The sequence below is a fragment of the Ambystoma mexicanum genome, chromosome 3q (assembly GCF_040938575.1).
Source record: "Ambystoma mexicanum isolate Mex_15411 chromosome 3q, UKY_AmexF1_1, whole genome shotgun sequence".
NCBI lineage: Eukaryota > Metazoa > Chordata > Amphibia > Caudata > Ambystomatidae > Ambystoma > Ambystoma mexicanum.
The window spans coordinates 50,850,337-50,876,271 of NC_090926.1; the positions used below are offsets into that span (position 1 = coordinate 50,850,337).

The 25,935-nt window shown below is 45.0% G+C and overlaps 1 protein-coding gene across 4 annotated transcripts in view; it reads left to right on the forward strand.

Annotated features, from left to right (window-relative positions):
- Nucleotides 1-25,935, forward strand: part of TRIOBP (TRIO and F-actin binding protein) — a 996,124-nt gene that overhangs the window by 878,048 nt on the left and 92,141 nt on the right. For all 4 annotated transcript variants that reach the window (XM_069653056.1, XM_069653053.1, XM_069653054.1 and 1 more), the window contains 2 exons: nucleotides 9,774-9,921; nucleotides 11,522-11,642. In XM_069653056.1, coding sequence (XP_069509157.1) covers nucleotides 9,774-9,921; nucleotides 11,522-11,642 — 269 coding nt within the window. The remainder of the gene's footprint in view (nucleotides 1-9,773; nucleotides 9,922-11,521; nucleotides 11,643-25,935) is intronic.

Below are 25,935 nucleotides of genomic sequence, written 5' to 3' on the forward strand. Positions count from 1 at the left end.
CTGGTGAAGTAAAAAACATATGTATGCCTTTTTAGGTTAATGGCTTCCATGCTTAGAGGTACAACAGCTAGAGAGCCGCCTTCTGTAACTAGGGATCCCTCTGTAATTATCAGTTAAACACGATGCAGAGGGATGCTACAGTCAGTAAACACAGAACACATGTTTAAATTGAAATGCCCTCAGCAGCTGAGCATAGAATGAAACAGTGCAGTTCTCTAAACTGTTACTTGTTTCCTTTCCTTCAACCAACACATTGTCTACACTGTACTGCCAAACAACTGACTTGGTTTTTTTAAAGTTACTGATTTGGTTATCACCCACAAGGATGTTCTCCTGTACCCTTCCCCAGCTCATGTGCTTCCCTCCAATACTAGTTTACAGAGCACTGTAAAACATGATTGTAGCAGTGAAAAACTCACTGGGATATTTGGATACCCATAATAATTTGCAAGCAAAACCTATTTAGTGCCTCACCATGATATTTTATGCATTTTAAGAACATGTCATGAATCTGCAAGTACACAATTATTTTGCAGAGCATACAAGATTGTTTGCAACTTATTCCACCCTTATATTGTTGGGTAGGCTTATACAATATTAAGTTAATCGTTTTTGTGTAGCATCGAGTTGCAATATAATTTAAGGTCCATGCCCAAAGAAACTCTGAACACTTAGGATGCAGATTGTGTGACATGCATTCTACTGTCTGAATATCTATTGCCCTAATACTATATGCGAGTAATACCTGGCATAGCCCAACCCATTATACCTTGTAGACCAAGTGAGTGATATTGCAATGTTGCTCTCCTCTTCTAGGGTAATGCTAGCAATGCTAAAGTAGGAGACGCTGAGCATGACATTGGTCTACTCAAAAGTCTTACAGAGCAAATTGATATTTGAGTTTTATAATGTGGTAACATGCAAGGGACCACTTCAAAGGGCTTGCGTGACAAAGGTACTAAGAATAGGAAGCATGGGATGACCAATGCTTCCCACCCAATGCTTCGCACCCAAGTAGCCTGTTTACAGTCAGTATCCGATATTTGAGATAATTAGGTTACATAGTGTGGATGATGCTTTTATTAATGTTGGCGTATTTGAGCGTGGACCTGGCTCTGGGAATCGGCAGAGTGCTTTAAAATTGTAGGAGGAAGAACACAGTGAGGGAAACGGAGACCAGGGAGTGGGAGCCAACAGGGGAGGGCAACAATGGCCAATTTGCCATAAGAGATCTACAAGCAACCAGGGGCTGAGGCAGTGCGGGGCAGATCAGTCTCGGGTACGATGGGGAGTGGAGGGTGTGTGGACCTATGTTACGGAGGAGCCATTCCTTTATGAGGAAGGTCTTGAGCTCTTTCCTGAACTATAGCAGCAATGGGGTAAGTCTGTTGATGGTAGGAGATTCCAGAGTCTTGGGGCATAGTCAGACAAAACTGTTCTCGTTTTTTCCTTCCTGCACCATCTGAGTTCAAGCCTTCACATTCCCTTACTTCTGGTAGATTGCAGGCCTCTGGAGATGCTGATTTTCTCAGTGAGGTAGCTTTGGGACTTAAAGGTGACAGCCTTGTAGATGATGCAACAGGATTTGAAGATGAGTCTTGCAGCGGGAGCCAGTGCAGTTAGAGGCGGGTCAGGGTTGAATTTCCAGAGTCCTTTCATGAGTCGTGTTGCAGCATGCATGTCACATCTCAGGGGTGCCAGAGTAGTCACTGGAAGGCCTTCAAAAGAACTTTTTTATAAGGCATGATTAATAACAGAAGTTCTGTTACTTGAAGGCTATTCAAACTATAAAAAACATAAAATAAGTGGATGTAAGTACATGTCTGTTTAACCTTTTGCAGAGCCAAGAGAGGACGAGTCAAGGTTGTCTGGTAACATCTAAATATGTATTGGGGTAGAGGTTATAAACGCATGGTAGACCTTTTGTAACTCTTTCTTGGAGAAATGCTTTCCTCCAAGTTCTATGGCATCTGTCATTGAATTTTGCTACCACAGCAGCACTCTTTGTAGTGTGGCTGGAAGCCCCTTGGGTTATTTTCCTTGTGAGAACGTATGTTCTCAAGGGCAGGGGAAATGTAGTATCTTAACTTTTATATTGTGAGATCAGCACACCCCCACCTTATGTGGAGTGCTGATGGGTTGCAAAGTATCAGTCGAAAAGCAAATTAAACACTGCACACAAGTGTATAAGAATCCATAAACACTAAAAACATAATGAAATTTATATATGATTGGGTGCAGGGGAGGAATATCAACCCTGACACGAGGCTGACAATATAACTGAAGAGCCAAATCTATGGGCACTCCCGTCCCCTGCACACCGTCCAGCCGGAAAACCAGCTAAATTATTTAGTTGAATGTACAACAATTGTTCAAAAAACAGGTCTAGTGATGCTGTGTTTGTGTGGCTCTCCAGATCCTGTTGTTCCTAGGCCTCAGTCGTGGGGACAAGAGGGAGGAGGTCTGGGGACTCCTGCACTACGAATGGGAGGTCCGCAGCAGCAAAGGGCAAACTTCAATTCAGCTGCACTTCGCGGTTTCAGCTCCTCACGTCTCAGCAAATAGCACCACTGCGGTTCTCTGCTACCACTTTGGACTGTCCTTGAATCTGGGGTCCTGCACTCTGAGGTGGCTCAGGCTTGGTCAGTCTTGCTTCCTGGGAGTCGGAGGATCTTCCTGGAGCTGGGGTCTGACTTAAAGTGGTCCCCTCAATCTGGTGTTCCTCTCCCTGTCACTTTGGTTCCAGCAGGAGCCGTGGAAGTACAGCCTGCTCCGAGAGGATGCCCGGATGAGTTCCCTTTGGGGTTGATTGGTCCCACCAACCCAAGGGGAGAATCGTCCTTGCAGGGCTTCTCTAGTCGAGGCTGAATTCGGAGCTTCAGCACAGCAGCAGGGCTTCACTGGGCAAACAAATGGTCCAGGAGTTGCAGCAGGTGTCTCTTCCAAGTTCTTCTTCGGATTCCTTCATCCAGTAGTGGACTCTGCCTTCCAAGCCAAAAAGCCTTGCTTTTTATGCAGGTTTCTCACATTCATTCCAACCGAGCTGTCAATCAAACAGCAGGGTGGCTGTCCTCCTAGGACAGCCAGCCGGCCAATCACCTTTAGGTGCATTCCTGTAACCAAGGGGATTCAGCACAGGGAGTTTCGGGCACCTTCCTCACTTTCTGTCCCTGCCAGACACTCTGGAGCCAGATGCGGGCTTCACTCGTGAATCCCACCAAAGACAAAACTAACAAAGGGACCAAACCTGGTTTGGCGCGCAGAGTAAATCTCAAGACGGACCTTTCCAACAAGAAATGGCAAAGAAATGACAAAATGGGCACCCATGTGTGCCTTCCTGCAGCTGCAAACGCAGCCCGCACTAAAAACACACAATGGTTGGTAGTAAAAAGTAAACCACTGCCACCAGCCATTAATTGTAGAAAGGGTAACATAAAAATGTTACATGAGAAACTAGACAAAGGGGATACTAAGTAACCCCTCTAGCACCCGATGGTAAGATAGTGTGTGCTGGGTCTAGAAAGTTACAAGTCAATTTCACTTCACTGCTCTTGGAAACAGAAGTTATCCAAGAGAAGGTATTTAAACCTTTGGGAAATCATAAAAACTTTCTTGTGCCACTGCACTGAAGGTGCTGTGTGCCACAATGTAAAAAGATGCCTATGAAAACCAAAAGAAACAGAGTTCAAATCACAGAAAAATACATGAGTGAGAAAAAGGTCTCTCTCTCCAGCTTAAAAATTAAAAGTCCTAAAGTCCAGCAAAAGTGCTGGGGGTCTCTAAGGTAGAAGGGAATTGGCATATTTCTGAGAATTCTCCCTAACAAGAATCTATTACAAGGAAAACCCTTTCACAATCCTCTAGTCCAAGCGATAGTTACAACAGACTCCTCAATTGCCGGATGGGGAGGTCACTAGCTACAAAGAGGATCAGGGATAACCCTGGTCCAACCTGACGCTCAAATTAAGTAAGTAATCAAATGTTCATCTTATTTAAGGTGTTGTACATTGTTGAATATGACAACTCAATTCTATACAAGGTTCAGTAGATCAACTCAGTAAATATTTATTCAATCTCTTCAGAGTGCAGTATGCAGTGCAGAAGCCAATGCATTTCGAAGTGGTCTGTCTTCACGGCAACCACTAGTTATGCAGCCAGTAAACGATCATATAAACAACCAATATGTATTCACAGTGCAATTTCATGATGCATGGAACACCCAAAGGAATTACATTGTAAACCCAGTTCAACATGTTATAAGGAAGGAAGGGAGAAAAAAATGAAACGTGAAATAAAAAATAAACAAATTCCTCATTCGTGTCGATGTCACATAACTAAGTACATCTAGTAATGAACTTTTACACATACCACGTATTAGGCAATATCTTCTCCCTCTGGGGTTACCCTCCTTTAGACGTTTTCTCCACAAGTCTAAACACACCATGGCCTTACAGATTCCCCCAACCTAGATCCAAGGGGGGGGGGGGTGTGTGTGTAACACCTGTGGATGAGCTGGTCAGGGAAATTTACTTATGCTTTTCCACCAACACTGCTACTACTAAGCAGGATAGTGCACAAAATGCACCAGGAACAAGCAACTCTAATTCTAGTTGCTCCTATGTGGGAGAGACAACCCTGGTTTCCACATCTACCCAAACTGGTGATGTGCAAACCAATCGTACTCCTGTGTCCCTACAACATGCTATCCCAGCACGGGGGATAGTGGGGCGGACAGCATTTCACCCCCATCCTCCTTCTATGAACTTGGCTGCTTGGCTCCTGAAGAGTTTGGACATTTAAAATTACCTCAAAGGTGTATGGAAATCCTCAAGGAGGAACGCAAACCTAACACCAGGCACTGCTATTTCAACAAATGGAAATTATTTGTAAAAAGGATATATAACCTATTGAATGTACCCCCACACACATTCCTCACTACATGATCCACTTACTAGACTCTGGCCTAGTATTTAACTCCATCAAGGTTCACTTAGCGGCTCTGTCTGCTTACACCACTTCGTAAAACAAGATGTCTTGGTGGAAAGTCCCTGTTGAGGCTTTCATGGAGGGAATAAAGAGACTGAACCTCCCCCAACCCCCGCCTCACTTCCTGTGCCCCCCCCACCTCCCCTCCACTCCCTTTCCAACCCGCCTACAGTTTGGGATCTTAATGTGGTGCTCTCAAAGCTCATGGGTCCTCCCGTTGTGCCTATGTACAAGTCCAGCCTCAAACACCTGACTTACAAAATAGCTTTCCTAGTATCCATCACCTCCATAAGAATGGTTGGTGAGCTACAAGCTTTCAGTGCAAAGCCCTTTCTTTGTTATCCACAAGGATAAGTTGGTGCCAAGAACACACCCTAGGTTTTCACCTAAATTCATTTTCAAGTTCCATGTTAATCAATCCATTGAACTACCTGCTTTCTTTCAAAATCCTTCAAGCTCAGCTGAGGAGAACCTCCATACAATGGATGGAAGGAAGGTGGTTTTATACTATGTAGATAAAATAAAACCGCGAAGAAAGTGTCTGCATAGCACCGGACAAGGAAGGTGATGACGTTTCAGAAAACGGCATCTCCAGATGGATAGTGAAATGCATACAACTCTATTCCCTATCAAACCTTTGCCTTTCACACCAAGAGCTCACTCTACCAGAGGTACAGGAGCTACTTTGGCTTTTATTGCAAACGTCCCTCTATGCGCCATTTACAAAGCAGCTACATGAGTTCCATACACACCTTTACTCAACACTACTGCATTGACATCCAGTCTAAAGCAGATTCACAGGTGGGACAAGCGGTGATAAAACATCTATTTGCTAGCATACCTTCTCGCAACCCACCTGCTTCTCCTGATACTGCTCGCTAGTCTATGCATAGCATGTGATCCAAGTAGGTCCACAAGCCTCAGAAGGGATACATTACTCACTGTAATTGTATTTCTGATGCTTGTATCTGCTTGGATTCATCTGCGCCCACCCTTCCTCCCCTTGGAGTAGAAGGTGCATAGATGTAGACCTTGATGCGTTTACCTCGATGCGTGAAAGACCATGGGTACAGGGATAGGGATAGTATTACTGGCCTGCCCTATTGATGCCCCGTTTCGATTTTCAAAAACAAATAATGTAATACTCTGCGGCTACCACTAGATGTCCGCCTATGTATAGCATGTGAATTTAAGCAGATACAAGCATCAGAAAAACTATTACGGTGAGTAATGTATCCCATATACTTTTAAGAATGGCAAAACCCATTCAAAGGATAGCAAGCACACTTAAATGCTAATATTTTAGAGGGGCTGTTACCAACCAACTCTTTCACAACTAAGTAACTTTTCAACACTTGTTTTTTTTTTCAGGTCAAAAGGCCCAAACCTTATGTCTTTCCCTATTCTTGAAGCATGAGTGTTCTCAGTGGCAGGTCACTAGGTCTCTAGTGGCCAACAGACTGGTCAGGATAGGCACAGATATAGGAAGAATCTGAGTTCCTGAGGAAGTCTCTTCAGAACAAGTAAGTAGTTCACTTTAGATTTAATTAGGGTTCAGGGACTGAAGTATTCCAGTATTGGGCCTGGACGGACTGGATGAGAGGGCTCCCAATCACACATCACACCAAAGCTACTCAAGAATCACACAAATGTTAAGGTAGGTAACACCCCAACGAACACAGTACCTCCGCACAGAAGAGGAGTTTGCAGCAGGGAAGTGTTCTGGATCTGCAGCCAAAATCCCTGTTGAATTCCTTGTTTTGGAGACAGCCCACTGGAAGTGAATTTTCAGCAGAGATCAACAGGGAAGGCTGCAGCTCTGTGGTTTTGGCGCCCTATTCAGGAGCCAGGAGAAGACTGTCGCCAGTCGGATTCCCATCGCTTATCTGGTCCATTACTCTGGTGAGGGGACTTCAAGGGCTCAAATCAAGTCTCTGGAAGTCTAGCAGGAAGTTTCGGCAAGATTTGGGATTCGGAAGACTGTGCACCACACAATGGCTCAAAGTCGCAGGCTATTGGTGTATTGCAGCCCAGCAAGGTTGCAGCATATCATGGGATAGCTCAAAAGGCAGGTTGTCTTGAGTGTAGTGTATCACACCAGGCTCTGGTTCGGGGTCGTCTATTTTGGGACCCCCATGTCACTTGGATGGAAGGCTAACAACAGGCTCTGGTCACACATCAGGCTCTCTGGTCAGTGGATATTGTCTCAGCTGGCTTTTCTTCCTCTTTGGATTTGGTTCAAGTGGTCGACTACCTCTTCAGCTTCGCTTCCAGGATCAGACCTTTATACAGGAACCCAGCCAATCAGACAGGCATTCAACAATCAAACATCAGTGGGTGGCAGTCCTTTCATTCCTGCTGTCCCAGACGCTCTCGAGTTGTGGTGGGCTTGCCCGCGGTCTCCAGCCGAAGACCAAACCCACACAAAGGAATTTCCTGCCCTAGAGAATAGGGGGCTGGGGGTGAGGACCAAGAAAGGACAGGAAACCCAAAAATGGCGAAAAAAGAAGGGGCCATTTTGGTAAAATTGGGCACCCATGGGTGCCTCTACCGCAGCTATCAAAACAGCCTGCGAGTAAGTGTACCAAATTAGTAAGTTATATGCCACCAGCCATTTAGGTTAAGCTTTTCTCTGTAAGAGAAATATTAGTGGTATTCAGAAAGGGAATACACTGTATCTCACGAGCATGCCACATAAGGTGGGGTGTTCTGGTTTACAGAATAAAGGGTAGAGAGGATATAAATATCTGTTCTACCCTCGGGAACAGTAGTTCTCAAGTTAAGCCAGAGAAAATAAAAAGGGAAGCCCAAGGGGCAACCCAGCAACACTGCACAGAAAGTGCTGTATGCTGTAACAATAAAATGTAGATGCCATCAAGTTGTCAAAGGATAAAATCAAAAATACACTATGGAGAGTCTTAAAAATGACACCCGTAAAAGAAAGGGTGTGTATGGAAAAAGGTACCCAATCGCAAAGAAAATACACCTGTTCAGCAAAAGGTTCTGAGGGTCTCGTGTGAGGGAGATTTAGCACTAAAATGAAAATCTTACCCAAGACTACCACCTGTGAGCCTACAGGGAAACTTCTACGAAATTGCCCTTTTCCCCCCACAAAGTTATTTGTTACAGAAGCCATCTGGAACGTTTGAACTTTCTACTGCTGTGCCTTAACTGTTTTGCCCTCCAAACTGACTCTGATAAACACATAGTTAGGCATGGACCTCTAAAGTGTTGGGCATCTGTGAAATTATTGCCCAGTATTTACTTACTTTTTATATAACTTAAGTGTCTGTTTCTTTGGGCCTATGTGTATTTACTCTAAGTTCTTTGTATCACCTACAGCCCTGTTCTCCCTCCTAAAATGCACCTGGCTGCTCAGCCATTGCTACCAACGTGATTGTGGTGTTCAGGACTATATTAAGAGTTGGAACCCTGTTGTCCAAGTGTCTTCTCAAGTCATATCTAAGGTGCACTTTTGTAAAACTCCCTAACAATATGACTTTAAAAGTTATTTAAAATCAGACCAGTGCAATAATTACCTGGTCCAGAGCTCACTGATCCGTTGAGGGGGGGGGTGTCCAGGAAAAATGTTCAGGGGCAGGTAAGTATTGCAAGGCAAAACATTTTTTTTCCCCTACGCTGCTTGGAAAACTAACCACTTACTGGGAGTGGAAGAACTTACTAATTTAAAGAAAACTGCACACCCCCCACACTGTTCTTGTTTTGCTTCTCATCTAGTCTCTTCTGACTGCGCTCCACCACCTCCTCCGCTGGTTCTCACTGTTACTTGAACAGTTGCTCAAACTGTGGTCTCCTTTTTCTTTTAAGGACCCCACTTTAATCAGTATTAGTCTTTGCCCTTGGTAGTCAGGGGGACCCACCTCACTGCTGTATTCCTAATTGGACTCCATGTGGTTTGAAAATCTTTGCAAGCCCCTTGGAAAAGGCACGTCCGTCTCCTTTCTTGCAGGTTTTACTTGGTATTCCTTTACTGGGGCTACCACTTCACCCCCGATGCACAGATTTTAGGAAGACAGAAGTTTGTTTCTGCGTTTTTTATCCTTGCATTGTGATTTTTCTTTTTTAAATGATCTTTTAAACTTTTTTGCTAAACATTGACCGCACTACAACTTCTTTTCCTCTTGAATATGTTCACCTGACAGACACCACTTAATCTGTCTTTTTATTTTGGCATATATTCCCCTGTATTACTCGACCTGATTTTTCTTTTTTTTAAATATTTTTTTTTCCTTTTGTGTTTTTTTTTTTACTACCTTTTGAATGCATTGTGGCACTAGTATGCACCATTTAAGATTTTTAACACTCAAGGTGACAACTTGAGCACTTTAGCACAATAAATAACTTTTTCTCCCACTGCAGCTTTTTCATTTTTGGCGTTGGGGCAATAGTTGAAGCAGCTCTCACCAGTATATAGCTAGAATGTATGGGAGGCTGGATAAGCAGAATCACAGCTGTTCTACCATCTTTGGTTCTGACAGTTGTAGAATTTGAACAAGTGCTCTTTTTAAAACCCCCATCACACCAATGTTTTTTTTTTGGGTGGGGGTACAGGTGTGAGCTTTGTATGAGTAAATTGTTAGCTCTCTGAAACATGTTGTACCTTTTTGTTAGTCTTACATTTCCAACAAATGTGTACAAAACTAATTGGCGCTGTGGCTGTTGCATCTTGCAAGAGATTTAGACTTGGTGGAAGTTGGTAAGCATATTCTTTGTGGTGCAGTCTATGCTTCTTTTCCTACTTTACTAGTGCTGGCTCCTTTCCCCAGGAGTCATGTGAGCGCAGCCTGGCTGAGATGGAGAACTCGCATCATCAAGCGATGGAGGAGCTTCAGAGGCACCACCAGAGGGAGCTTGAGCGATTGCATAGAGAAAAGGACGAAGAGCTGGCTGAGGAGACTGCCATGACCGCGGCTGGTAAGGATCAATCCACTTTCCCCAGACTGTAAAACACTGCTTTGGAGTTTCAGTTAGACATAGGTCTGCGACCTGTGGCTCTCCAAAGGTTTTGTACTATGGCTTTCACGATTCCTCATCATTGACTATGCTTGCTAGGGATTGTTTGGATTTGTAGTCCAAAACATTTGGTGACCCTAGGTTGCAGACCCCTGCAGTGGGACCTACTTGTGCCCATGAGCTCGTTGTTTTTCTTTTTGTTTTTTAATGCTTGAATTGTAGTTCTCAAGCGCAAGATAGACTGCATTAACAGCAGGTTGCCTGTTTCTGAAGTCTATAATGCTACCTTCCTGGGAACATGATTTTCTATTTTACTTGAATTCCTATTACTTCAACTATTTACAATGGACAGGCACTTTTTCACTGAAATTGTGGTTTCATGTTTATGTAATATGATAGAAAACTGGGAGTGTCAACAAATCCTGCGCTCAAACCCTTTAAGTTATAAAGTCCAAGAAATAGGCATTGATGCCAAGATCATTAATGAGATAACAGTCCAAAAGTTGCAGAAATTCTTTTTAATATGTGGAACAGCCGACACGTGTTTCGACCCCTGGTCGTTTTCAAGGCTGTGATCCATATAAAAATTATAATGGAAGAACATTTTTTCAACAGAGATGAGAATATGCAGTTATTTTAAAACAAGTGTAAGTTGTACCAAAATACGTATATTTACATGTGAGTCCAAAAGTTACATGAACACAATATATAAGGTTTGAAAAAACATACCATATTTGGGTCACATCATCGGGACAAGTTACGTCAGGTGGGTTCGGAGTGGGGGGAAGAGAAAAATTACAAATCCAAATTAAGTAAACGTGAATATGGAGTCCCCTTAATGTTTAATAGCTTGGATTAACAAACTTTTCTATCATATCAAGTACCTAATACAGAGCTTTGTGGGAAGCTCTGTGGGAGGTTTTTTCTGCAGCCAACCTTTTTTTGCAGTGGTATTGATTTGGATCATAATATCTTATTGTTAAGCTAACATAAGAGTGGTCAATAGCGCACATACTATAAATGATCCCACACCATACCGATCATGTTTATTTAGCTTACCAGAAAATGTTTTTGTGAACCATTTAGCGTGGGAGTGTAGTGAAGGGGATTAAATGGATCTATTCTAGGCAACATGGTATAGCAACTGCTAAAAAAAAAAAGATTGGGGCCATACAACTGGAGAAAGGGGGCATGTACTGCAAGGACATATGTTTCCATTTGGTTTGTGCTGCGAAAAAGAAGCTGGCAATGACTGTGCCAAGTTTCAGATTTACTTCCATTGGGAAGGGCTTGGGTGTCTCCGTATTTCTTTCCACCGATTTTTTTTTTTTTTCTTTTTTCTTTTTTTCTTTTTTTTTTTTCTTTCTTCCCCTTCATCACCCCGTTATTCCAAGTGAGATAAGAAAATGTGCTCCTCTAGGGAATGTGTGGCACGGAATTGGTGTAGTGTCATTGGAAGAGATATATTGTGGGATATGGGTTGGTGCAAAGTGCTCCGCTCATTTTCTCAAACCCTTTACTGGTGAATGTGACCTCTAATCTTGAACCTCTTCTCTTACAGCCATTGAAGCAATGCGGAAAGCTCATCAGGAAGACTTGCAGAGAGAGCTTTCAAAAGCACGCAACTTCCAGTCTAGTGGCTCTGGTGTGGCTGGTCAGGAAACCCTGCGCAGACAGTACCAGTATGTGTGGACTATCTGTTTACTTGCTCTCATTTGGGTTAATGATTTATGAAGCACGCTCCTAGCCAGCAAGTAACTTTGCTCTTAATAGTTTAGGGTGAAGGGGAGCAAGGGGGGCATTCCGTTATCCTGGCACACATTTAAAATAAGACAGCCCAGGGATGTAGAGAAAATGGAAAAGGAGGTACCAAGCAGCTGAGGAGAGATGGGAGTGGGGAGTGAACTAGTGAGGTGGAGATCACCCTTGCCTCCTCAGTTTTGAAGTCTGCTGCCCCCTCCCCCTTCTCTGGAGAGCAACACTGAGGCTTCTGTAGTGTTAGGGAAAATGTCAGTGGGGGAGTGGATCTAGAACCCGCTGAGATTGCAGAGTAGTTGCATGGGGTGAGTGATCTGATTGGGTAAGTAAAAGCTACTTATGTTAAAAAGGTAATCCCCATACCTGCTATGTTAGTAAAAGACCCCTAGACCGAATTGCAGTTATTAGCAGTCCAAATCCAAGAGTACCACACCATTCCCCTGTGCTCTACCTCAAAGTGCTAGCGTATTGTGTGCATATGTCCACGTGTAGTTGTTTGGTACACTTGGATCCTGAGTGCTAATAATTACTGTGATATATGGGCTAGGGGTCTTCCATTAGCTTATCTCTGGAAATCTTTTATGTATATTGTCTTCCACCTGGTATGGTCTTACCTTTGTAGCATACAGCGATCATTGGAGTGCCTATGCGTTCCTTTTGAGTGACACACTGTTTTAACATTCAGTTAAATGATTACACAGCCCTTCCAAAGGGTTCTGCAACAATCTACCTAACCGCTGTGTTGGTTGGTGCAACATCCCACACCAGAGGGCTGTGGGAATATCTCCTGAAGCCGAAACTAAGATCCAACCTAAAGGAAAGCTGACCTCTCCATAGTGGTAGCCAGAGCAGTTGGGCTTCCCCCAAGGTAGGGAGGAAGGCGGGAAGTACAGTTACCCCCAACGAATGCACTGCACTGGTATACTGAAATATTCATGATGCAATCGTACATGGAATTGGTTAGGTTAAATGGGTACTTTGGGTTAAACATAACGCATAGTAATCACTTGGGTTGTGTTTAAAAACAGTAATGGTCAACTACCACCCAACCCACTGCTAAAATGCATGTCATCCACTAGCTGGTTGTATGCCCAAAACCACATTAATGGGGTTGGAAGCAAAAGGAACCCCAGTTCATTATCACAGACCTATTCAGGACCCATAATTTGAATACCGAAGTCAGTATTATTAAACTTCAGTACATAGTAATACACATGAAACACATGCACACCATATCACAAGGATTTGCTATGCAACTGTCTGTTTCTAATTCAATTGACACCTGTAGCACGTTAAGCTATTTATATTCCCCTGTTCAATGAAAGCACAGCTCAACTTGCAATCCTCTCTTGCCCTCAGGCTCCCTCCACCCTCTTATCTGTTCCCTGCAAGTTTAAAGGGGCTAATGGAGAGTGCAACATTATCTCCTCTACAAGTTCCAAAGTTTTATGTGGGAAAATATTCTTTCTTTTTCAAATTAAACCAGAAGTAGCTGGAGTGATACTTTCATGAAGCTAACTATCATATCTTGCAAAGACTAGTATGTGTTAACACTATTTTTTTAAAGGCATTCCTGCAATTCCATTCCTAAGTGTAAGTTACACAATGTATACTTACAGTATTGCTACTGTAAAACACTGCATCGTCTCCACGTTTTTCATTAAAGTTGATGTAGTGTATCTAACTCTCATAGTGCAAGCTGTATTTCATTTTGTTCGGGATAGTGCATCATATTGACGAGTGTACACTTTGAAAATATTTTACATGACCATACAGCCAAATGCTTTTGATGGCAAACATAGTTCTGTAATCTTGATGGGTTCATAAATCAACCCATGTGCTGATCCCAAACCCTTTGACATTCTGGCTTATTAAATTGCTTCTTTATACCAGGTACCCTGAAAGTGAGATGGCTGCAAAACTACAATATTCCACCCAGTTTTTCAGTTCCCTGGATGCGATGCCATCGACTCTGCCTAGTCCCTTACTTTCTTCCCATTTACATAATGAATACATAAAGCCAACTCGGTGTCTATGCAAAATAAAAAAAGTGATCAATGGTTAAATCCAGTCTGTACATCTACTGGTCTTATGCAATACCATTACTGGAGGGGTTTCGGGGTGGAGGTTACAAAGTAATGTCGGAGACAGCACTTAAAGCCCACCTTGGGTGAACAGGGTTACACTACTTGTGTTTAGCCTAAACCACACAACGGTTTGATGGACTAAGCCTGGCTGCTTGCCATTCTAAGTTGGGAGGAGTGCTGTAGTGAGGTACACAACTCGGAGCATGCACTTAGTCCAAGAAAACACTGATAGACTTGGAAGTTCGATTTAAAAAAAGTTATTCAATATACGCACTGTTGTAACTTTCAAGTTAAGTACTGTAACACTGTAAACCAACAGAAGAACACTTGTAAAATTCTTTGGATAATAAACCACAGTTGTCATCTTAGAATAGCTTTTCTGTAACAAATCACATAGTAAAACCATTTGAAACATATATACAAATGTTTCCAAACTCGTATACATTTTAATAACTTTGTTTCAGCCTGTCTTAAAAAATCCAACCCTAAATTAAGAGAGTCTCACAATGTGAGGGCACTGGGCCACCAGTGACATGGGGTTGAGCGGAAAAGGCAGGGAAACGGAGTACAAGGTTCAGAGTGGCAGAGTCCACAGTACCTCTTCTTGGTTTTGCAGGTAAGTAGGAGTTGGGTTTCACAAGTCAAGCAAATAAAGGTTTCCTTGAAGGGTTGTCCAAAGGACCAATGTCCTAAACCATGATTGGAGTACAATTGGTTGTTCACCCCAATGTAACTATATGGAGGCCTGCAGGGGTGCGAGATACAGGCTATCTTCAGCCCCCAGGATCAAACAAGCAGGCTCCAGTTAAGTTGTACTAAGAGCTGGACAGTACCTTCAGTGGATGATTGCTGCAGTACCATCCCAGTGGTGAGGTGACAGCTGGATTTGGTGATTCCAGCACATTGTAGCTCTTCTTTGGAGTGGTTAGGCCCACTAGTCCAAGGGACGAAGTAGTCGTGCTCAGAATCTTCCCTGTTGCTTAGAATTTTGCAGTCTGTACGGCAGCGGTTAATCAGCAGGCTCCGACGGTCACTGGAAGTTGGTGGCAGCATCCTTTGGAATCTTCTGTTCCAGTGGTAGACTGAGTTCGAGCTCCAGGACCTCCAATGTATCCAGGAACATTAGCTGAGTCCACCAATCCTGACCCATGAATCATTCAAACCTGTTGGGTGGTTGTCCAGTAGAGATGGCCAGCCTTCCAATCTGAACTGGTTTCAGTCAGCCATGCTGCAGGACAAAGCACAGGGTCGTTCACCCCCCACTTCCTGTCCTGCCAGACACTGAGACCCTTTGTGACCTTTTCTCAAGAAGCCCAGCAAAGACAAAAAGGGACCAGAGAATTCCACCTCCCACCACCCCCTCACCCAGACATGTAGAAGACATCAGAGTCATCTTGTTCAGGGCTTAAAGTACAGCACCATTTTGGGTAAATGGTGGCCCTTGTGTCTCCTACTGCAGCTGCAAAGACAGCCTGCGACGAAAGTCCACAAAACGTCTTGCATAAAGGTACACTGCTACAAGCCTGAACAGTAACCAAAACGTTACTGGAGAGTCCAGAAAAGGGGGTACATTGGATCCCCTCAGCACTCCACATGAGGTGGGATGTGCTGATCTCACAAACGAAAGTACAGGTATGATGAAAAGTATCCCCCTGCCTTGGTAACTGTGAGTTTTACCAAGAGCAAATAAAGAAACAAAGTGGTAGCTCTAGGCGCTCCCAGCAACACTGCACAGTAAGTGCTGTGTGCTGCTTTAGTAAAATGAAGATGCCAGAAAAGTTGAAGGAAAGCACGACTCCAAAGTGAAATTCCAAAAAGTGTTAAGAAAAGGCTCCCAAGATCAGAGTAAAAGGAGTGTGGAAAAAGGTTCCCACTCACTCGGAACTAGTCAAAAATAGTGATTCAGCAAAAAGTGCTGAGAAACTCCCAGGTTGAGTGTCCTTTTCACACAAAAAGGGAAATCTATTCCAACAACCATACACTCTAGTTAGCCTCCATAGCTCGCTTTGCTCTGTGATGATTGCACAATATATTGGCACCTGCACACGACTGCTGACCAATTCGGAGGCTAGGAACACAAGTGGAATCTGCAAGTAACTGCCTGCATTTCATGCCAGCCCGCTGAACTTCTGCCCAGCCTTCACACTGTCCTTGGAGGCTGTGCCCCAGGCTAAGTCTCCACTGGAGGACCACGCCTCAGCCTGCTGCTCACTCGCCTGTTCACCTCCTTTATTTAATGCTATGTTGAACACTGTTTATCAATGACTGGCAAAGGCCATCTTGTCCGCCTGAAGTTGACAAATGGCCTGCCCGCAAACCATAATACGCACTAATTTTCAGGCTAGGACTTTACTTTACCTTTGTACTTTTTGGTTAATGAAACCTCTTCTTACAAAGAAAGTAAGGATTGTCAATGCCAATTGATTGGGCTTTTGTGTAGGCATGGCAAAGGAACTTACCGAGCACAGCTGTAGTATTATTATCTACCCATTCCTGATAGCATGCCCAAAATGGTGCGAGTACGTGGGCCTTGAATACCAGTGCCTGGTGTAAAGGCTTAAATTGTATGCACAAGCAACAAACTTCTTTGCCAATGCTTGTTTTTAACAGCCCTTCAATCAAGGGCACGCAGAGTGCTTAAAAAAAATCAGGTGGCTGAAGGCAGGCCTGGTCAGACATTTATATTACACCAGTAGCGTTTTTACAACTCCAGTTAAGTCATAAACTGACTGCCTTGCACAAACACTGGCTGGCAGTTTTAATGCTAAGCCTGATGGTAAGGCTTGATTAAAGTGAGCTCAGAGTTCTCATGAGGTGGTGTTTTGGCGGGCAGAGGCAGGAATGAGTCGGAATGGCCACAGGGATTGGCATTGCCATGGGCAGGCAAATGATGGGCACATGACCAAACACCTACAGACGGTGTCCCTCCTCACGTCAGTGCTTCCCACCTGTACTCCCAATGCAATAGTTTTGCCTTATAGGTGTCCCAAGCGTCATCTAATTACCCAAACTAATGATGGGTCAAGCATACAATATACAAGATACTGCAATGTGCAACACTGACTACACCCATCCGCACAGAGCCTTGCAATGAAAACTATTTCCAGAGTCTTTTTTATCATATCTATTTATTTGTGTCCATTCATGTACTGAAACCTTTACATTTTACAAACACTACTTGTTGGGAAAGATTTTTCTTTACAACACCTTTCTCTCCCTTTTTGTGGAACCCCAGACTTTTTGCTTTTATTTTTTAATCTGACCTGCTTTTTACAGTCCTGAACCTGACCTGTCCTTTTTGCAGTCCAGTGTGATCTCTGCATCGCCGAACATGTCGATAAAGAAAATGCTGGTAATGAAGGTGAGGCGCAGCTATCATAGATCAGTTGCCTGCTTCCACTTTCCCTCCCTACTTAACTTTAGACCGCACACCTCTGTATATGTCGCCACCTGCCCTCTATCCATGTGGTCAGTTCCTTCCACCAACATGTGTTGGAACTGGCCCCACAGTGTTTTTTCTTTAGTTTTGATCTTTTTTCGTACTCTATTGACCCCCGCAACTCCCAAGCCCACTAAACCGAACGGGAGTGGGTGACACTGCCGCAACCGCTGCTCCCCTTATTCGGTGTAATGGGAGTTGGCATTTTGAAAGCAGAAGAATGCGCAGTAAATGCACATGCATTTTGTTTTGTCTGCATTTTCCTCCAATACCCAGTAAAGCCTTCTGTTCGGGGGGTTTTCCCAAAGTCCACTCTGAGGTAGACCATACAAAACTATCCCAATGGTTTGTAGATCCCTCAACTCTTAGTATCAGTTTGTGCTACTCATGGAACTTTGGTAGAGTGGCCGAGCAGTCAGGCTTATTGTTAGTTAATGTATCATTGTTATGCTTCATCCCCTCTCATAGTAAGACCCCCAGCACTTTCTGCTGGGCTTCTGGACTTTTTTCTGAAGTCCTGAATGAGTGGAGTCTTTTTCCACTCATTTATTCTTATGGACTGTCTTTTGTAACTCTATTCTTTGTATTGTACCTGTCCTATGGAGTCGTCTTTCCTCCATATCTCTTAAAGGCATCTGTATATTACTATTGAAGCACACAGCTCCTTAAGGGCAGTGTTGCTGGGTACCCTTAAGGTGCTCCTTTGAGATTATTTCCTATATCCTAGAGTAACTACAGTTCTTAAAGATGGAGAGACACTTAGTATCTCTCCAAAAAGGTTAGTCTGATATTGGCACACACCACCTTATGTGGAGTGCCAAAGGGATACCTACTATCCCAGTTCTCTCTGCTCCTGTGCCTTTTCACATAGACAATCTCCTAGTTATGGCTGATGGCAGTGGATGTGTTCTACCAACTATTGTGATTTTTCTACCACAGGCTTTGTCCATAGCCCCGGTAGTGCACAATAGGGGCACCCAAGTACCAGCTTCGGGCCTTCCTTTTTTCACAATTACTAGTGTGGTTGTTCTTTTTCAGGCCTTCTACCATTCTGTGGGAGGGAGGCCTGTGTGTATGTTTTGCCTTTGGTGGGAACCCTTTCCCCGCTCGGGCTCCAGTGTGTCTGGGCAGGCAGGAAGTGAGGGAGGAGTTCTCCACCCCCACCCCCCTACCCTCTGGCCTTTGTCATCCACATTTCCTGAATGGGATGAGCTCCCACTGGGGGCCTGGCTGGTCTGATTGGACAGCCAAACACCCCTTTCTGTAAACTGCTGAGGAAGATTGCAGAGGAGAGTGGGTGCTGGAACTGTATAAAAGGTGAGGCTCCTGGAGTAAAAAGCAAGTCGACCACTGAAAACCGCATAGTGACCAGAGAAGTTGCTGAAAGCTGTGCCGGATTCCTCCCTAGAGACTGCTGCTGAGAGAATCTGTCCATTGTCCTGCCTTTTGTCAGCAGACAAAGCAATCTTGAGGTCCGGTCCAGAGCTGAAACATCACGGAGCATCCAGCACAGAGGTTTTCTTCACACCTAAGGTACTATGGGAGAAACGGGTATTGCTTGCCTTATTCCAGAAAGTAATTCCAGAAAGTTGTTCCAGAGCGTTGGAGTGCAAGTAGAGGTGTCGGGTCAAACCCCTCTTGCCTCCGACTCAAGCAGCTGCTTGTGTCCCTTTAGCAAGTCCTATAACAGGGTCTCCAACATTGGTTGTCTTCTTATATCTTCCTTCCTATAGACAAAAATGTATCCACAGGAACATCAGACGTGTGCTGCTTTTAAAGACTTTAAGCCTCTCAACTGCCTTTTAGGGTTGCGTTTTGGACTTTAAAAGACTTGCTGTGCAGGGAAAGCTGCCTCTAGAACCATGAAGCTCTACTAGGATAACACTGTTAGGCAAGATTGTATGCAGTACCCATACGGTGCACTACAACAACCCTGACCTTCTGGCAGTAGTAACCCAACCTTTGGTATAAGTCTACTACACAGGTTGGTAGTGTGGACGGGTAGCCAGGCTTATCCTGAGGGGTCAATGTGAGCTGTAGGGGAGTTAGAGGTTCACAGTGACAAGTATCCAAGCAAACACTTAGACACAGGGTTTCTTGATAAAACAATTGTTAATTTATTTACCAGTCATTTAATGTAAGCCTTCGTCAGAGGGGAGCACTGTAAAACACCACACAAATATACTTCAAAATTAGTTCAGAATCCGCAACTACCCATTTGGGATGGCATACAGCAGAAACCTACACCCACAGGTGACTTCAATTGCTAGGGTGCTGTTGACATTAATGTATTACTGTTGGCATTCAGAATTAGTGAAGAGCAAGTAAAAAGGGTAAAGATTATTATAGCAAACAAGACACCACAAATATTTCTTAAGCAGGCAAATACTTTCAGGTCCCCTAAGAAGTAATTCAGTTAAACCAGGCTAAGCCAAAGTCAATAGGCAAGAGTCTAGATAGGCTGAAGCACTTCTTTGAAGGTATGTTTCAGAAGTCTTTGAAGAAAAAGATGAATCAATGTAGGGCCACAAGCTGTTAGATGCAAGCAACTCTACAGCAAGAGGTAAGTTCTCTTAGACTTTGTACAGTACTTTTAAAGTGAAGAAAAGATGCAGCAGATGACTCTTGTTCCGGTGCAGCTCTGCAGATCTCACTGTTCCTGGGCCTGAGATGTGGGGACAAGAGAGGACGTCAGCGGACTCCTACACTGTGCACTGGGATGGTCAAAACTCGCAAACGGCAAACTTGACTTTCAGTAGCTGTTCAGTGTTTCAGCTCCTCGTCTCTACCGCAGATAGCAACACTGTGGTTCCTGGCTGTCGAGATGGACTTTCCTTGCTTCTGGGGTCCTGCACTCTGTCTGGGCTCAGGCTTGTTCAGTCCTGCTTCCTGGGAGTCGAGAGGATCTTCCTGGAGCTCTTGGCCAACTTAAAAGCAACACACACAAACTGGAGTTCCTTTCTCTGGCTCTACGGTTTCCAGCAGCAACTTTCAACCGGCTCCGAGATGGATGTCCAGGTGGCTTGCTTTGGAGTTATTGGTCCCACCAACTCGAGGGGTGAGGTCGTCCTTGCAGGGGCTTCTCTGTCGATGCGAACTTGGTGTTTCGGCACTGCAGCAGGGCTTCACCGGGCAAACCAACGGTCCAGGACTTGCAGCAGGCGTCTTCAAGTTCTTTTTCGGGTTCCTTCGTCCAGTGGTCGACTCTGCCTTTCAAGCCAAAAAGACTCGCCTTTTATACAGTTATCTCCTTTCATTCCAGCCTAGCTGTCACTCACCCAGCAGGGTGGCTGTCCTTGCCGGACAGTCAGCCAGCCAATCATCACCGAGTGCATTTGGGTCTCCTAGGAGAACAAAACCACTGCCACCAGCCATTCCGTGAGGAAAAAGTAACATAAAAATGTTACATGAGAAGCTAGACAAAGGGGATACTAGGTAACCCCTGCAGTACCCTATTGTAAGATGGTCTGTGCTGGGTCTAGGAAGTTACAAATGTAAGTAAAGTCAATTTCACTTAACTGCTCTGGGAAACAGTAGTTCATCCCAGAGAAGGTAGTCAAACCTTGGGAAAGCTAAGAGACTGCCCTGTGTCACTGCACTAAAGGTGCTGTGTGACACAATGTAAAAGATGACGCCTATGGAGTTTGTCAGACTCCACAACCAAAAGAAAGTGTACAAAAATCACATTAAAATACATGGGAGAGTGGGGAAAAGGGGTCTCACTCTCTGCAGGTTAAAAAAAATCAAGTCCTCAAAATCCACCAACCGTTTTCCTTCCCAAAAATCACTATTTTGTATATGCATGCCTGACTGAATGCAATTACTGTATTACTTTGTGGGTACACTTTATTACCAAAAGTACAGTAGGTCTATCAACTCTACAAACAATTGTGCGTGTTTAGCAACTACAAACCAAGGAGCCTTTTGAAAGTTTTGTAAAGTAGGTCTGTGTGTTGGTTTATTCTGCTTGGTATTGAACAGTGACTTGTGTAAATATTATAATTCTATATTTTAATATACATTTGTGTAAGTGTTTATTTGATGTGCATTACTAACTAGGTTCAGTGTACTTAACCTACAGATCACTCCTTCCCCTTAAGAGAAGCCTGACTGCTCTGCCAAGGTTTCCGAGTATTACAGACTGATATAAGAGTTGGGGGGGTCTACAAACCACTGGAATAGCTTACGCAAGTCTTACCTCCAAGTAGGACTTTAGGAAAACTCCCCTAACACTTATAAGAGGAAGATGTGAGCTGTATGTAAGTATACTGAACCTAGCTTGTAATGCAGTTAAATAAAACACTCAATAAATGTGTATTAAAATATAGATTTATTTTATGATGCTTGTTAATCTGCTTAGAATCACATGCTTTGCATAGTTCGACATCTCGTGGTAACCAGAGTATTGCATCTTGTCCTTTCAAGGTTAGAAAGGGGACGTCGACATATGTGTGCCTGTAACACTATCCGTAATGTGTACCCAAAATCCATCACCCGTCGAGGTCCCTCCGATTTGTTTTTTTCCGCCCAGCTAGCTGGTCGCCTTATGCGGAGCTCTTATCTAATAGCAAAATGTTTATATTGCCTGACCACCTGTCATATTTATATCATCGTCCCCTTATCGCCGCCGAAGACAGCGAAAGAACAGTTTTGACAGCTGGTGCTCTTGTCGGCGCTGCCGACCGCCTGGCCGGCCTATACAGTAGGGAGAGTGGGGCCTGGGGGTTTTCTATTCTTTTGTAGAATGTCTTTCCTTCTCCCCTCTTTGTCCCTTTTGATTTTGTCATTGCTTTAATATCACTGAGATATGGACAGGACACAATTTAAATGTTGCCCTTCCTGTAAGTGAAAACTCCTATGGAACGACTAGCACCAGAGGTGCAATACCTGTCTTCTGCTCAATCACGAGTCGTCCTGTAACTACTGTAAGCTCCAAGTCCATCAAGGAGCGTCTGACAAAACGGTGGACAGCCTACGCTATGTCGCAAGCCAAGGGTAGCTCCCCCGCCGCCGGTGAGTGTGAGGACCTAAACAACGACCAAGGCTCCAGTTCGGACGCCATTGACCTTTGCTCCATGACGTCCATCCCCAGCCCTGCTAGGCACGATGCAAGTCCTGCTATGGGAAATGTACATCCCGGTCACAGGGACACACCCGGTACTCGGAGCACTAAGCCCACAACCCCCGGTACCACCTTGGCAGTTTAGTCGAAGTGGACCAAGGCGCCGACAGGTACATCAGTTTCTTTGGCAACCGCCGATTTGCATGATCAGTGGCCCTCCCCACAACCACGGCAGCGGCATGCGCCTGGGCATTCAACAAGTAAGAGCGCCTGCACGAAAAGCGACAAGGGCGTCAAGAATCCTCAGAAGAACACGCAGCTTCAAGCTACGGTTGTGTCGAAATCCACGGCGCAACCGCCTATACAGTCCAAACACCTCCCAGTAACGCCAAACGTGATCGAGAGTCTCGCTAAGATTTTGTTTTGGTGGCTAAACAAAAAGACCGGTCTAGAGACACGTCGAAAGAGACGCTGAAGCGCTTGGAAGAGCGAAAAGATTATTCTGAGAGACCCCAGTCTTTATCGAAGACTCTTATTGATGAATCTTGACGCTCTAGGACGAGGATTCCCCAGGAGGAGCCCTTTCCTCCTCTAGACCCCTCTGGTTACTCATGGACCAGAGAGAAGTTTGAGGGTTGAATGAAAAGGCTGAAAAAGTTTGTAGACTTTTCTGAGAGGTTCACTCCGAAGAGGCCTCGTGAGGAGGACCCTTATACTCCACTGGCAAAATTTTAAAGGACATATGAGTCACTTCATGAAGAAGTCTTTGACCTTACGGATCCAGATGTAGATCCTATTGACCCATATTTACAGGATGATGATCCCTCTGATGATCCCACTGATCATCCCCAGGGATGGGGTGACGATCAGCCGGTAGACAACCCGCCTTGGCTGTCCCCTGCCCATTCCCTGGACCCTGTCTGGGCCCCGCCCCCTCCCCACCTCTGAGTCAGGCATAAAAAAGGCGGTAGAACACTTCCCAATTGCCACGCAAGAGGTAGTGCCAGATTCTGATTTTGTGGAAGACGTTATAAATTAGCAGCTGCCTGCCAGCCAGGCTATCCCCTTACTTCCATTAAGAGGCGCATTGCCCCTGCATTATTAACGTCTTCACAAGCCAGGGCTGTTAACCCACAAGTGGAAAAGCTTTTTCGCCCTTCCCTCTACTGACCCCTTTATATCAGGTGGCATGCCATCCCGGATTCTCTTGTGGTCACGACAAGGAAGAGGGCAGGTGTCCCCTTGTCCACAAGCGAGGCACAGCCAGACAAAGAATGTAAGAAATGATATACCCTGGGAAAGGGAATCACTACTGCAGCAGCATATTCCACCCACATAGCAACAAAACCACGCTGTTGGCCAGCTATTTGGATGTCCAATGGAACCTGCTGCAGGAGGTCCTACAGGAGGTCCCCAAACCGGTACGTACTTACCTGCTTACAATTGTATCTGAAGGTAAGCGGGTGAACAATAACACTCTCAAGAACATTTTGGATGCTGCAGAGACAGCTGGAAGGAATTTAGCCCACTGTACCCTGTTAAAACGTCACTCCTGGTTGAACTCTGGGTTCAAACTGGAGACTAACGAGTCATTAATCAACAAGCTGGTGGAATACTCCAATCTGTTCAGCAAGGCTGTTGATGAGGCGCTGGAAACGGCAAAGAAGGAACACAAGACTTTAAAGACTTTGAATGAAATCCCTCAAAGACCCTTTCAACGGAGAGTGGGAAGTTATCGCTGCTCTTTTCGTGGATAGTCCTATTCTCGCTCCCCTCACAACCAGGGATCTGCCTCCTCTACCCCGTATCCACCCAGAGGACAACGCCGTGGGAAAGGAAGGGGTTGTAATTCTACCCCAAAGGCTCCCCGGCCTCCAGTCAGAAATGACCCTGATCTGGGCTCCCCCACCCCCCGATACCGCCCCGGTCGGGGGATGTGTAACATGATTCTTGCACGCATTTGGGGGGGGGATGGGAATTACACAACAGACCAGTGGGTGCTCTAGACCATCACCCACGGTTACTGCATAGAGTTCAGCCGACCACCTCGATTTAGACCTCTAAGAACAAGACGCCTAACACCGGAACACCTGAGGATCCTGCTGCAGGAGGCCGAGATCCTGCAGGAAAAGGGCGCTATTGAAGTCATCCCTCTTCTACAGGTAAACCAGGGTATTTATTCAGTGTACTTCATTGTACCCAAAAAGGACCTCGCCATGCACCCTGTGCTAGACTTGCGCCAAGCGAACAAATTTGTCAAACCTCAAGTTTCGTATGGTAATGTTGCAAGAGAATTCCTCTGCTGACGCAGGGGGGATTACATGGCAACATTGGACATGAAAGATGCATACTTTGGTATTTCAATGTTGCCAGCACACCGGAAACATCGAAGGTTCATGATGGAGGACAAACATTACCAATTCAAGGTCCTTCCCTTCGGCATTGCCTCAGCCCCAAGAGTGTTTGCAAAGGTGCTAGTTGTAGCAACAGCACACCTGCACAGGCAATCCATCCCAGTTTATCCTTACCTCCCATGCTGTCTTACCAACACGTCCAATGCAAGAGTGGCTCAACAGCCAGTGGTGTCAGGCCAGCGGACAATGGGACGATCTAGTGGTGGTCTCGCAGGCCTTGGTTCTCTTGCTACGGTGGTGGTCGAAGGAAAACCTTGTCATGGGGAAACCATTTGCCACCCCGCAGTGGAGGCCACTCTAACCACAGACGCATCCCTTACAGAATGGGGGGATCACCTATCCCATCAGCCTGCACATGGAGTTTGGACTCCAAGCGTAGCATCCAAACACACAAACTTGCTGGAACCGTTAGCGGTCTTCAAAGCACTGAAGGCTTTTCAGGCACACCTGCAAGGGAAGACAGTGATGGTCCTCGCAGGCAGCACCACAGCTATGTACTATCTGAACAAGCAAGGGGGCACTCACTCTCCAGGACTGTCCAAGCTGTCCCAGAACATCTGGAAGTGGGCTCTCAAACACATGTTCCTGTTGTCAGAACATGTACCAGGGGAACGCCATCTGCTAGCAGACTAACTCAGCAGACACTTCCCTCTACCCGTAGAGTACGAATGGGGGTTACAAGAAGACATCGTCTTCGACGTCTTCACACAATGGGGAGTCCCAGAAATAGATCTGTTCGCAACTCTGGACAACTCCCAATGCCAAGATTACGTCTCCAGGTACCCCGAGAACCAATCCATGGGGAACGGTCTATTGATACCATGGTCAGGGACATTTGTTTACGCTTTTCCCTCGACTCCCCTTAACAAGATGGTGCACAAGATGCACCAGGAACCAGTTACCATGATCTATGTGGGCCCGGCAACCATGGTTCGCTCACCTGATGGAGATGTCTGTCTCCACCGGTGAAACTACCCTGCCCGTACAACATGCTGTCACAGGACAAGGGCAAGACACTACACCCATGCCCACAGACGATGAACTTGGCAGCATGGCTCCTGAGATCATAGAATTTGGTCATTTACAACTCCCGCAGAGATGCATGGACATTCTCACGGAAGCTAAAAAGCTTAACACTCGTCACTGTTACTCTAGCAAGTGGAAAAGATTTGTCATATGGTGTAGAAATAAGAGCATCAACCCGGTAGACTGCTC